At 43.5% G+C, this 15092-nt stretch overlaps 1 protein-coding gene across 3 annotated transcripts in view; it reads right to left on the reverse strand.

The window, feature by feature from the left end:
- Window positions 1-15092, reverse strand: part of LOC109897836 (DNA-directed RNA polymerase, mitochondrial) — a 40832-nt gene extending 25740 nt beyond the window's left edge. Inside the window, exons 1-5 of one of the 3 annotated variants that reach the window (XM_020492439.2) lie at window positions 14869-15092; window positions 8637-8735; window positions 7681-8525; window positions 7440-7573; window positions 4008-4194 (exon numbers count right to left, since the gene is read on the reverse strand). In XM_020492439.2, the coding sequence (XP_020348028.1) occupies window positions 4008-4194; window positions 7440-7573; window positions 7681-8525; window positions 8637-8735; window positions 14869-15010 (1407 nt within the window). In that variant the 5' untranslated portion in view covers window positions 15011-15092. Of the gene's footprint in view, window positions 1-4007; window positions 4195-7439; window positions 7574-7680; window positions 8526-8636; window positions 8736-11042; window positions 11085-14868 lie in introns of those variants that run through there. The other 2 variants (XM_020492441.2, XM_031833228.1) reach the window with 2 other exon arrangements.

Raw genomic sequence — 15092 nt, forward strand, 5'->3', positions numbered from 1 at the left:
ATGTTAGGTCCCTTGATAACAATTGTGGAACACGTCCATGCCCCGAATAAATCAGGTTGTTCTGGAGGCAAAGGGCGGGTCCGACCCGGTGTACCTATGCGTGGGAATACTTTCGAACAGATTTCCAAAATTAAAAATCACTTGGAGCTGATGTGCTGGTGTATTTACACCCCCCAACAGTTGCTCACAAAACTTGGGGTGCCAAATAAAATCACCCGCAGGCCAAATTTGGCCAGTTGGGGAACACGGCACTAAACGCTTAGTCTGCTGCCAACACACAGAACATTACCCAGGCTTAATCACTAGACATTCAGCGCCACAAGACTATAAAGTAAACAGATGGCTCATTGTGCTCAACGTAATAAGGTGTAGTCACATCTGTGTGCTCCAATTACTGTGGACTGGTACCTTGACTGCTTGGCATTTAATTTCCAAGATCAACTAAAAATCAAATGATATAATTTACAAAGGAGTATGAATATTCATATGTTTACATCTATCATTGGATGGTAACACATTTAAGGTCAGTGTAGTTGTGTCTGTCGGTCTCTGTGTGTGTGTCTGTGTGTTTGGTGCTTCGAGTGAAGGCACTAAATGGACTAAGGCAGGCCCACGCCACCATTCCCCCTGTGCCTGCAGTCACCTGACAGAGAGAAATAATGAGGACACGAGGGCCCAAACTAACACAAACCAAACCCGGAGCCGCAATTAACAGCCAGTAGCTATGCAAATTAACATCCATCCCATCACCCTCCCGCGGCCAATTAAAAAATAAATATGCTTATACTGCATCATTACATGCTGCTGCTTTAAGCTTAAACCTCAAAGGTCTGGCTGGCACCCAATTAAAAAGCTCCTAGAAAGTGGCGGCACATATATCTCATTATATAAACACACAGCTGGCTAAGTGGTCCAGTGAGAAGGGTAGTGAGTAGGCCTACATACTGAGAGGGCCTGTGTACTTTTACATGTTGTGATTTATTATTGAAAGAGGGCGTCCGTGACCTGTGCAAGGACATCTGGGTATTATCAGGTAACACCTCATTGAAGGGTTGATGTACGGTGTCTCTTTATTAACCCGGGAGACACAGGAAGAGACACTAAATATGTCCGCAAAGGAGAGGCCGCTTGAATGGCAGCGAAAACAAAGCTAAAGGTTACGCGGGAGATAAGTCACTTCGTCACTGGCTCGAAGGCACTAAAGCATGGCACAATACTAGTCTTATTTAAAGAGCAAGCTTTGCTGCTGAGGAACTACAGTATATACACTGATGTATTTGGACGCATACATTTTAGTCATTTAGCGGACACTCTTGTTATAACATTCTGTTTCAGTGCATCTGTGGCAGTTCATGCTGGGCCATGAGAGAGGACTGAATACTAAGTATGTTCATGTGTATTGTTGTTTGCGTGTGTCAGACGTTTGTTTCTGCCCAGGGGCAGAGATTGTCCAGAGACGGAGCAGAGCCAGCATGGACCGTAATGGGACAACTACCAAGCCTCCCTCCCTTTCCTTCTCGCTCTCTCTTCCAGCTAGGACCCCTGGCAAAGGCAGAAATGTCAGCTAAACCATAGATCAAGTGCAGTAGGGCACCAAGATTAACGAGTTAGCTCATAATGATAGAAATGAAATATCCCCCTCACAGGAGAACACAGCATCTCCAAACACTAGATCAAACTGCATTTCTGCACATCCAATTTGCAAATAGTACCTAGTATACCTTTTGTCCAGATAGGGTATTAATATTAATATATATATAAATATATTAATATATAAATATGTGTGTGTGTGTGTGTAGTTTCTAATGTATTCTAATGTGCAGTTTCGACTTCCCGTGAGACGGTGTTATGAAAACTTGGCACGGAGTTAAATAACAACTCTCCCCCCTCCCCATGGTGCAAGCACAGCTAAAAATACATCCTGTATGGCAAAAATGCTGTAAGTGTATCATGTTAGAAAGCATAGCAGCACCACTTAACCCTAACAGAAATCCCACTATGCCCTCAGGCGAACCATCAAACAGGCAAAGCGTCAATACAGGATTAAGATTGAATCCTACACCTGTTCTGACTCTCATCGGATATGGCAGGGCTTGAAAACTATTACGGACTACAAAGGGAAACCCAGCAGCGAGCTGCCCAGTGACACAAGCCTACCAGACGAGCTAAATGCCTTTTAATGCCTGCTTCGAGGCAAGCAACACTGAAGCACGCATGAGAGCACCAGCTGTTCAGGACAACGGTGTGATACCGCTCTCGGTAGCCAATGTGAGCAAGACCTTAAAACAGATCAACATTCACAAAGCTGCAGGGCCAGATGGATTACCAGGACGTGTACTCAAAGCATGCAATGACCCACTGGCAAGTATCTTCACTGACATTTTCAACCTCTCCCTGACCGAGTCTGTAATACCTACATGTTTCAAGCAGACCACCATAGTCCCTGTGCACAAGGAAGTGAAGGTAACCTGCCTAAATGATTACCAGCCCGTAGTTATCACATCAGTAACCATGAAGTGCTTTGAAAGGCTGGTCATGGCTCACAACAGCATCATCCCGGATACCCTAGACCCACTCCAATTCACATACCGCCCCAACAGATCCACAGATGACTCTCAATCGCACTCCACACTGCCCTTTCCTACCTGGACAAAAGGAATGCCTATGTGACAATGCTGTTCACTGACTAGTGCCCACAAAGCTCAACACTAAGCTACGGACTCTGGGACTAAACACCTCCCTCTGCAACTGGATCCTGATGGGCCGCCCCCCAGGTGGTAAGGGTAGGCAACAACATCCAGGACCTATATAGTAGGCGGTGTCAGAGGAAAGCCCCAAAAAATTGTTAAAGACTCTAGTCACCCAAGTCATAGACTGTTCTCTCTGCTACCGCACGCAAAGCGTTATCGCCGCGCCAAGTCTAGGACCAAAAGGCTCCTTAAGAGCTTCTACCCACTAGCCATAAGACTGCTGAACAATTAATCAAATGGTCACCCCCCCCCCCCCCCCAATTTGTTTTTAACACTTCTGCTACTCGCCGTTTATTATCTATGCAAAGTCACTTTACCCCTACCTGCACGTACAAATTACCTCAACTAACCTGTAACCCAGAACATTGACCCCCTGTATATAGCCTTGTTATTGCTATTTTATTGTGCTACTTTTTTATTTTTTTATACTTTATTTTATTTGGTAAATATTTTAACACTTTCTCAAACTGCATTGTTGGTTAAGGGCTTGTAAGTAAGCATTTCACAGTAAGGTCTACACATGTTGTATTCGGCGCATGTGACAAATAAAGTTTGATTTGGTTTTAATTGCTCCTGTAAGTCGCTCTGTAAATGTATTTTATTTATTTAACCCTTATTATTAGGTAAGTTGACAGGGAACACATTCTCATTTACAGAAACAACCTGGGGAATAGTTACAGGGGAGAGGATGAATAAGCCAATTGGAAGCTGGGGATGATTAGGTGGCCATGATGGTATGAGGACCAGATTGGGATTTTAGCCAGGACACCAGGGTTAACACCTCTACTCTTACGATAAGTGCCATGGGATCTTTAGTGACCACAGAGATTCAGGACACCCGTTTAACGTCCCATCCGAAAGACGTTACCTTACGCAGGGTCATGTCCCCAGTCCGTCATGGACGTATACACCGCTAGAAAAAGCACGTTATGAGTCAGACAGCATGGCTGCATGACAGCGAGAGGGACAGAGAGACACATTTCTGTCTCCAACAATGGAAAGAGTGTTCTATTCTATTTCATTCTAGTTCAGTCACTATAGATTCAATAATTATTATATTTTACTCTATTCATAGTAAATAATTTATTAGATGTATATAGCACTTTTCATAATAGATCTCTCAAAACGCTTCATAAGCAAAAAAACTAACAAAAAGGACAGGTCAGGTCAAGCAATAAAAGCCAAGTCTCTGAATTGTGCATCCTCTACAGATGGGTTGACGTGTCTACTCTACTCATATGTTGACATGTGTCCTACCTCTGTGTAGAAGTCTTTGACCAGAGGTGAGGAGCAAGTGTGCAGGACAGTGTTGATGCTGGGTTGAAAGTCTGGTTCCACGGTATGGATGGCCCTCAGCACCATGTCCCTCTCATCCTGCCTGAACACGCAGAGTCTAAACAGCTCTTCCACACACAGGCCATCCTCTTTCATCTGACGCAGGACCCTGAGCACAGACAGGAAACACAATGTCAGAAACAAGGTAGCAAACCTCAGTCAGTACTCCCTACAAAGTTGCATTTTGCATATTTCTTTCAAATAGCCATTACTTACAGGTGAGTGCATTGGGGACGGATAAAGGCAATGGATGGATTACAAGTGTTGATCATCTTCTGGTAATATTATCTTAATTGCTTGAAGTAAAAAGTTAGGCATGTACTTTCATCAGCATAAAAAAACATATAACTTTTTGACCTTGGTCTTCAGAAGGTGAACGAGGCCTAATGCCGGATCTAGTTTACTATGGCCCCATGGTGACTTAATTATATTTAAAGCACCTCGGCTCCGATATCATTATGCATGGCTTTATTATGCTGATTGACAATGCCAGCATAACAAACATAATTTTTGGAAACATCAGGCAGTCCACAGACCGGTCACAGAGCACATTGTGTCATTTTAATTCAAATGATGGTCATCCTGAGACTCCACACCTGCCATGACTGGACTGTTGAATTCAGGAGATAGCGATGTGCACACAGCCAGTGGAATACAGAATGTAGTGTATGGAGTAACAACTGAAGCTGAAGAGGGATTGAGGAAACTAAGGCCTGGCTAATTCAAAGCGGCCCGTTGGATAACTGATAGAGCCTTTGGGAACTAAGCAAGAGACAAAGCTGAAGTGTATTACTAAGCTAAGTCAACCTAAATGTCTGAGAAGAGGCCTGTTGTGTGTCAGACAGCATGGCCGCATGGCATGCTGGAAATATTTCATTCTATTCCAGTCTAGTTACTATAGATTCAATAATTCATCTATTTTAGTCTACTCATGGGATTAAACAATTTGTTTGAAGCTTTATTTAACTAGGCAAGTCAGTTAAAAACAAATTCTTATTTACAATGACGGCCTACCTGGATTCAAACCAGGTACTGCAGTGACACCTCTAGCACTGCGATGCAGTGTCTTAGACCATGATGAGGTGAGTCGTCTACCCTACTCTGGGGTTGAGGTCAATTGCTCCTATATGTGACTGTTTCAGAGCACTGTATGAATGCCGTCTGTCAGTAGGAAGGAAAAGTTATGCTGTGGCATGTGATGTGTAACACCTCGATGTAACCCAGAGACAGAGGGCCCTGGTGGGCTTATGTGTTACCACTGCCCTCTAGTGGAGTAAAACAGAATACTGCGACACTGACAAAGCAAAAGGGATGAGGTATTGGAGGGGGGACGATTTGTCATCAATGAGAGAGTATTTCTTTGCCCTCCAGAGCTTTCTGTAAGACAGTAATTAAATAGCATTCACAGAACCAAACGGAATCCTCAATTTTTGTGTCACCCTGATTTATTTGCATGTTTTGGTATCGTTAAAATACTTCTGGTCGGGAGCGACAGATTGGCCATTAAAGACTCCCTGTACTGTTTAAAATTTCATTTTCTCAGTGTCTCTTGAACAAATAGGGGTTTAGGCCTTGTGCTCTCAGTGTGGTCTGGTGGAATAAAGAGACAGGGGCGGTGATTACACTGCTATCAGCTCACACAGCGCAGATCAGGACAGGGAGCTGACATGGGTACATGAAGAAGCGAGACCGAGAGAAAGCTGAATTGTGTAAGCTGAAGATAAACTTTAGTTCTGTAGGAATGAGATGTGCTTTAAAAAAGGATGCTAGCCGCCAGGCACAGTGCCACTGTGGACAATGGAAATCACATCAGGCCAGGAGATACAGTACAACGAGAAAGAGGGGGAACTCGAGACGAACAGGGGAAGGGGAGGAAGAAAAGATGTCATGGCTGGGCTGAAGAGTGAGAAAGAGAGCACCACCGCAGAACAACAATGTCATTGGTATCATCATACAGTGATCGATGGACCAACCAGCTGGCCCTATCCACCCCTACTGCTCTGCAACCTACTCTGTCATTGGGCCACACTGCATAGGGTGACATCCTCAGGGGGGACAGCAGAGTAGGGCGGGATAGCGAGAGACAAGAGGGTCAGCGTCATGATAGTCTGAAAGAGCACTCGAAAGGAAATCACTTTCACCACAACCGCAGACTGACCAAGACTGACTCAGGATTCTCTGCCATGACTCTGTATTCAAACAAACTGCAGTTCTACTTCTAAGGCTAGAAAACAAATCTGATAGAAGAGTCTGTGTCATGAATACCATTACCAGACAGTTTTTGCAGATTTTTTAAAATTGTTATCTTCTTTTGAATGAATTAGGCTAACATTCTAGTCAGCATATTGACATTGACAAATTGAGTTCCACCAAGCCTCCAAACAGACTGTTATTTCCTTGTCCAATAAGCATAATCAAATTACTGACAGCAGGTTGTTAACAAACAAACACATACAGTATCAATCACAATCCATTTGGCCTGACTGAAATCCATTTGGCCCGGTCTCTGTATAGTCAGCCAGCAGATTGTCCTGGCCTACAACAGATAGGGACATTCATTAAGATATAGCGAGGTCGCTCTCCCTCTCCCAGGACCAGGTCTATATTAACATTTATTTTGACTGGGAGTCATGCTGAGACCATGGTCTCTTTCACAGATGAGCCCTGTAAACACATCAATACACATATCAGTATACACAATGTGTGCCGCCATGCTAAATGTCATGCAATAAATCTGTCTGGAGGAAGCATGCAGTACCCAACACCACCACTGACCTAAACGCAATATCACTCATCAATGGAGACTTCTCATTCAGGATGCCTGCCTAGCGCCTCCTCACTTCCAGGAAAGATACTTCACTTTCACCCATAACACCTCTCCACATACAGCTGGCCCACATGCTCAGCCCTCAAAAAATGCCCCACACAACAATGTATTACAGGAAATATAAATGGCAGCATCCTCTAGACTAGAGGGTATTGAGTGGCCAGGTGCTAGACTGTGTAGAAATATCGATGATCTCATATTTAAACAGTGTTGAAATCCCAGTATCTCTAGTCATGCTCGTTAACACTGGATCACAGAGGAGGCTAGAATAAAGAGAAATATGAACCGCAAAACTAATAGGAGAGTCTGGCATCTAGTGGGAAACTCAGGCTACAAATGCACTGGCCATCTAGTAATAATCATCCAAGACCACAACGAATTCTCTTACACATTTAAATCAGTCTAGGCATTGTTTTGTTTAACAGTCAGATATTATCATATTTACCTAATGTCAACCAGTTCCAGATGAACCTAGAGTTACAGTTATGAATTAAGTTCTGTAAATGGCTGTCTGTGGGTTAGCCTACCTGTTGATGACCTTTGGAGAACAGTTAGGGGTTCTGCCCATACACTCCAGTGCAGCACAGTAGGAGGTGAGGTTAGGCTTCAGACCTGCCTCTTCTACCAGAATGAACATACGTCCAATCTGGTTCAAAGAGCCCTGCAGTTGTGCACATGGAGAATAAGGAGGTAATGCAGAATTTAGAGACTTGTGTAGACAATGTATTAGAATTATAGAATTCTAATACAAGAGTGAGCAGCACTTACCTTCTTGGCCCAGACCCTCATCATGACGTTGTAGAGTCCTATGTTGAGCAGGTTGCGTCGGCTGATCATGCGGTGGTGAGTGAGCAGGAGGCGCTGGGCTCGGTCAATGTCGCCACAGAACACACAGGCCTCCAGGTAGCAATGCACACTAAGCTGGACGCCCTCGTACATCCTGGCCTCGCTGTTATCCTGCACGAGCTCCGGGCTGGCAGACATAGCCCACTGGTTAAGCTTCCACTCCAACTTCTCCACCTCAGCCAGCTCCTGGGCCTTGGCCTCCGTCTTCCTCTCCAGCTCAGCCAGCTCCTGGTCCCTGGCCTCAGAAAACTCAGGAGCCGGCTCCTTTGAGGCTTTCCCCTTTCCTTTGGCTTTTCTAATAGGTACAGTTGCAGCAGCAACCGGAGCACCTGCCATAGTGTCGGCTTGGATAGCAGTTGGCTCTTGGTTTTTCAGAGTCTTGCTCTTTTTAGAGGTCGAAGCAGTCTTTTTTCCAGCTTTTGTCAATATGTTTTTTTGTGTGGTACCTGGTAGCATCAGTTTTCCTTTTCTGCTTTTCACAGGTTTATCTTCTATGCCTAGCTTCAGGTTCAGTTTCTTTGTTTTAGTCGTCTTCTCCTGAATCAGTTTCTCCATCCAGCGGGATTTGTAGGCTGAAGCATCTTTGCCCCCTCCCTTACCAGTCTGTCCCACCTTGAGCAACTCAGTCCTCCACCCAGAAACATTTTTGGGACTCTTCCCTGAAGAAGCCCCTCTCCCCGACTTGGAAGCATTGACCAATTGTACCTTTGCATGTTGGACATCTAAAACAATGTCAGATTGGAGTTGCTGGATTCTGGCCTCAAGCACTGGAAAAAAGAACGGGAGAGAGAAAATACTAGCATTGTGATATAATAGAAAACAAACATGTAAAAGCATTTGAGGGATCACATGTATGATAAAAGGAATTTATTACATACCATCTAACAGCTGAGATTGTTCCCATACTCGTTTTTTCCCATCCTCTTTCTTTGGGATCAGAGCTGAGAAATGTCTTCGTTGTGATGTCCATGGTGGATCTGTAAGAAGATTGTTGTGAGAATTACTATATACAGTGCCTTGCAAAAGTATTCATCCCTCTTGGAGTTTTTCCTATTATGTTGCATTACAAGCTGAAATTTAAATGGTTTTTAAAGGGATTTCATGTAATGGACACACAATAAAATAGTCCAAATCGGTGAAGTGAAATAAATAACTTGAATAAAAAAATTATCAAAAATCAAAAATGGAAAAGTGGGGTGTGCATATGTAAAAATCTAATCAAATTATATTTGTCACATACACATGGTTAGCAGATGTTAATGCGAGTGTAGCGAAATGCTTGTGCTTCTAGTTCCGACAATGCAGTAATAACCAACGAGTAATCTAACCTAACAATTCCACAACAACTACCTTATACACACAAGTGTAAAGGGATGAAGAATATGTACATAAAAATATAGGAATGAGTGATGGTACAGAACGGCATAGGCAAGATGCAGTAGATGGTATAGAGTAAAGTATATACATGAGATGAGTAATGTAGGGTATGTAAACATTATATTAAGTGGCATTGTTTAAAGTGACTCGTGATACATTTTTCCATACATTTTTCCATTATTAAAGTGGCTGGAGTTGAGTCAGTGTGTTGGCAGCAGCCACTCAATGTTAGTAGTGGCTGTTTAACAGTGTGATGGCCTTGAGCTAGAAGCTGTTTTCAGTCTCTCGGTCCCTGCTTTGATGCACCTGTACTGAGCTCGCCTTCTGGATGATAGCAGGGTGAACAGGCAGTGGCTCGGCTGGTTGTTGTCCCAGTTGCACAGGTTGGGGTCGAGACCCAGCTTGATGAGGAGTTTGGAGGGCACTATGGTATTAAATGCTGAGCTGTAGTCGATGAACAGAATTCTAACATAGGTATTCCTCTTGTTCAGATGGGTTAGGGCCGTGTGCAGTGTGATTGCGTCGTCTGTGGACCTATTGGGGCGGTAAGCAAACTGGAGTGGGTCTAGGGTGTCAGGTAGGTTGGAGGTGATATGGTCCTTGACTAGTCTCTCAAAGCACTTGATGATGACGGAAGTGAGTGCTACGGGGCAGTAGTCATTTAGCTCAGTTACCTGAGCTTTCTTGGGAACAAGAACAATGGTGGCCCTCTTGAAGCATGTGGGAACAGCGGACTAGGATAAGGATTGATTGAATATGTCCGTAAACACACCAGCCAGCTGGTCTGAGCATGCTCTGAGGACGCGGCTGGGGATGCCGTCTGCGCCTGCAGCCTTGCGAGGGTTAACACGTTTAAATGTTTTACTCACGTCGGCTACAGTGAAGGAGAGTCCACAGGTTTTGGTAGTGGGCTGTGTCAGTGGCACTGTATTGTCCTCAAAGCGAGCAAAGAAGTTGTTTAGTCTGTCTTGGAGCAAGACATCCTGGTCCGCGACGGGGCTGGTTTTCTTTTTGTAATCCGTGATTGACTGTAGACCCTGCCACATACCTCGTGTCTGAGCCGTTGAATTGCGACTCTACTTTGTCTCTATACTGACGCTTAGCTTGTTTGATTGCCTTGCGGAGGGAATAGCTAAACTGTTTGTATTCGGTGATGTTTCCGGTCACCTTGACCTGGTTAAAATCAGTGGTTCGCGCTTTCAGTTTTGCGTGAATGCTGCCATCAATCCACGGTTTCTGGTTTGGGAATGTTTTAATAGTTGCTGTGGGTAAGACATCACTGATGCACTTGCTAATAAACTCGCTCACCGAATCAGCATATTCATCAATGTTGTTGTTTGCAGCAATGCGGAACATATCCCAATCCACGTGATCGAAGCAATCTTGAAGCGTGGCATCAGATTGGTCGGACCAGAGTTGAACAGACTTGAGCGCGGGAGCTTCCTGTTTTAGTCTCTGTGTATAGGCAGGGAGCAACAAAATGGAGTCGTGGTCAGCTTTTCCAAAAGGAGGGCGGGGGAGGGCCTTATATGCATCACGGAAGTTAGAATAACAATGATCCAGGGATTTACCAGCCCTGGTAGCACAATCGATATGCTGATATAATTTAGGGAGTCTTGTTTTAAGATTAGCCTTGTTAAAATCCCCAGCTACAATGAAAGCAGCCTCAGGATATGTGGTTTCCAGTTTACATAGAGTCAAATAAAGTTTGTTCAGGGCCGTCGATATGTCTGCTTGGGGGGGAATATATGCGGCTGTGATTATAATCTAAGATAATTCTCTTGGTAGATAACGTGGTCGACATTTGATTTTGAGGAATTCTAAGTCAGGTGAACAGAGGGACTTGAGTTCATGTATGTTGTTATGATCACACCACGTCTCGTTAATCATAAGACCCCTCTTCTTACCAGAAATATGCTTGTTTCTGTCGGCGCGATGCATGAAGAAACCAGCTGGCTGTACCGACTCCGATAGCGTGTCTCGAGTGAGCCATGTTTCTGTGAAGCAAAGAACATTAGTCTCTTATGTCTCTCTGGAATGCTACCCTTGCTCGGATTTCATCAACCTTGTTGTCAAGAGACTGGACATTGGTGAGTAGTATGCTCCGGAGCCTGACCAGAAGGCCGCTTCGTCTGCCCCTTTTACGGCAATGTTGTTTTGGTTCGCCGGCTGGGATCTGATCCATTGTCCTGGGTGGTGGGCAAAACAGAGGATCCGCTTCGGGATAGTCGTATTCCTGGTCGTAATGATGGTGAGTTGACGTTGCTCTTATATGCAGTAGTTCCTCCCGACTGTATGTAATAAAGATTACCTGGGGTACCAATGTAAGAAATAACACGTAAAAAAATAAAATACTGCATAGTTTCCTAGGAACGCGAAGCGGCCATCTCTGTCGGAAGTAGCACGTATTCACCCCCTTTGCTCTGAAGTCCCTAAATAAGATCTAGTGCAACCAATTACCTTTAGAAGTCACATAATTACATAAATAAAGTCCACCTGTGTGCAATCTAAGTGTCACATGATCTCAGTATACATACACCTGTTCTGAAAGGCCCCAGTCTGCAACACCACTAAGCAAGCGGCACCATGAAGACCAATGAGCTCTCCAAACAGGTCAGGGACAAAGTTGTTGAGAAGAACAGAGAACCATTAAATCCATTATTTAAACAAATGGAAAGAATATGGCACCACAACAAACCTGCCAAGAGAGGGCCACCCACCAAAACTCACAGACCAGGCAAGGAGGGAATTAATCAGAGATGCAACAAAGAGACCAAAGATAACCCTGAAGGTGCTGCAAAGCTCCACAGCAGAGATTGGAGTATCTGTCCATAGGACTACTTTAAGCCGTACACTCCACAGATCTGGGCTTTATGGAAGAGCGGCCAGAAAAAATCCATTGCTTAAAGAAAAAAATAAGCAAACATGTTTGGTGTTCGCCAAAAGACATGTGGGAGACGCCCCAAACATATGGAAATAGGTACTCTGGTCAGATGAGGCTAAAATTGAGCTTTTTTGCAATCAAGGAAAACGCAATGTCTGGCGCAAACCCAAGATTACTCATCACCCCGAGAACACCATCACAACAGTGAAGCATGGTGGTGGAGGCATCATGCTGTGGGGGTGTTTTCAAATTTGCAGGGACTGGGAAACTGGTCAGAATAGAAGGAATGATGGTGCTAAATACAGGGAAATTCTAGAGGGAAACCTGTTTCACTCTTCCAGATGATTTGAGCCTGGGACGGAGGTCCACCTTCCAGCAGGACAATGACCATAAGCATACTGCTAAAGCAACACTCGAGTGGTTTAAGGGGCAACATTTAAATGTCTTGGAATGGCCCAGTCCTCAATCCAATTGAGAATCTGTGATATGACTTAAAGATGGCTGTACACCAGCGGAACCCATCCAACTTGAAGGAGCTGGAGTAGTTTTGCCTAAAAGAATAGGCAATAAAAACATATCACCCATATTGTGCCATTAATATTAGAATGTTTGGAGCATAGCCATAGAAATCCATGTAATGAGGCAGCTATGTTTTTGAATTGTAACTTAAGTGAAATAAGTACCAAATTGCATACAATCCAAAAACATAGCTGCCTCAGTACATGGATTTCTATGGCTAAGCTCCAAAAATTCTAATATTAATGGCACAATATGGGTGATTTTTTTTTAAACAATAGTTGTAGCTTCTGATAAGCTAATTGACATCATTTGAGTCAATTGGAGGTGTACCTGCGCATGTATTTCAAGGCCTACCTTCAAACTCAGTGCCTCTTTGCATTGACATCATGGGAAAATGAAAATAAATCAGCCAAGACCTCAGAAAAATTTTGCAGACCTCCACAAGTCTGGTTCACCCTTGGGAGCAATTTCCAAATGCCTGAAGGTACCACGTTTATCTGTACAAACAATATAAACACCATGGGACCACGCAGCCATCATACCGCTGAGGAAGGAGATGCATTCTGTCTCCGAGATTAACGTACTTTGGTGCGAAAAGTGCAAATCAATCCCAGATCAGCAGCAAAAGACCATGTGAAGATTCTGGAGGAAACGGGTACAAAAGTATCTACATCCACCTTAAAACGAGTCCTATATCGTCATAACCTGAAATTCCGCTCAGCACGGAAGAAGCCACTGCTCCAAAACAGCAATAAAAAAAGCCAGACTATGGTTTGCAACTGCACATGGGGAAAAGATAGTACTTTTTGGAGAAATGTCCTCTGGCCTGATTAAACAAAAATAGAACTGTTTGGCCATAATGGCCATCGTTATGTTTGGAGGAAAGAGAGGGAGGCTTGCAAGCCAAAGAACACCATCCGAACTGTTTAACACGGGGTGGCAGCATCATGTTGTGGGGGTGCTTTGCTGCTGGAGGAACTGGTGCACTTCACAAAATAGATGGCATCATGAGGGAGGAAAATTGTGGATATATTGAAGCAACATCTCAAGACATCAGTCAGGAAGTTAAAGCTTGGTCTTCCAAATGGACAAATGACCCCAAGCACACTTCCAAAGTTGTGGCAAAATGGCTTAAAAAGCCCTGACCTCAATCCTATAGAAAATTTGTGGGCAGGACTGAAAAAGCATGTGCGAGCATGGAGGCCTACAAACCTGACTCAGTTACACCAGCTCTGTCAGGAGGAATGGGCCAAATTTCACCCAACTTATTGTGGGAAGCTTGTGAAAGTCTACCTGAAATGTTTGGCCCAAGTTAAACAATTTAAAGGCAATGCTACCAAATACTAATTGAGTGTATGTAAACTTCTGACCCACTGGCAATGTGATGAAAGAAATAAAAGCTGAATTAAATACATCTACTATTATTCTGACATTTCACATTCTTAAAAAAAAAGTGGTGATCCTAACTGACCTAAGACAGGGAATTTTTACTAGGATTAAATGTTAGGAATTGTGAAAAACTGAGTTAAAATGTATTTGTCTAAGGTGTATGTAAACTTACGAATTCAACTGTATATACCTTACAGGTCAAAGTTCTGTTAACCTGAATTCACCCGAAAATGTGTCTGATGGATAGTTGTGAATAAAACCTGTCCAATGATTAAAGGGTATAAACTAGCAATATTTTGTTTTATACTGACATTTTCTCATAGGTTAAAATCCCTATTGGAAAAAAATTATGGGATGGAGGTACAAAAAAGTGATAACACACAGAAAGCTACCATTGCTGCACTGCTATCACACATTTTCAAACTCTAGGGACATGGATCTTTTTTTTTTAAATCACTGAGACATGACGGCCCAAATCTGGGGGATAAGGCTCATGAACAAAATGTGCCATTTCAAAACATTCCAACTCATAGGTAAATGGTTGACTTGAGTCAATTAATTTCCCATTTAGTATGGATTAGCAACGTCTTAAAAAAGGTATATATATTGGCATTTATCAGCCAACGACCTCTGATGTCTAAGTAATGTAACGTTACCCATGATGATAGCTAGCTAACTGTTTCTAAGTTCACTAACTAACGTTAGCTAGCTGCATGGCTATAAAAATCGCGACAGGATTTAGGGGGTGGCTGGTCACTTAATTTATCTAACGTTTATCATGCATCATTACAAACAAGCTGTATACATTGAGGCATATCACAAGTGATATTCAGCGCGCTTTCCAGGTCTGACAACACTGTCTGAAATATGAATCCTGCATGCTTGAGCACCCGTCCCTTTGACTTAACAAGTTAGATAGCGCAAGGGACAACAACATTTACCTGATATTCGTCTTTCAACGTTATTCCGGAGTGTAACAAAGTAGTGGCAATGGCCAGCATTTGACACACGACGAACACTTCTTTCCAACAATATTAGACCACTCAGACACTTCGGTAAGGCACACAGTCTCAATAGCGACATGTTCACATAACTGCAAAACACTTCTCCACGCTAGGCTGCCATCTTGAAAAAGACTAAGCTAATCGAACACAAAGGAGCAGAG

Source organism: Oncorhynchus kisutch, linkage group LG10 (genome assembly GCF_002021735.2).
Source record: "Oncorhynchus kisutch isolate 150728-3 linkage group LG10, Okis_V2, whole genome shotgun sequence".
Taxonomy (NCBI): Eukaryota; Metazoa; Chordata; class Actinopteri; order Salmoniformes; family Salmonidae; genus Oncorhynchus; species Oncorhynchus kisutch.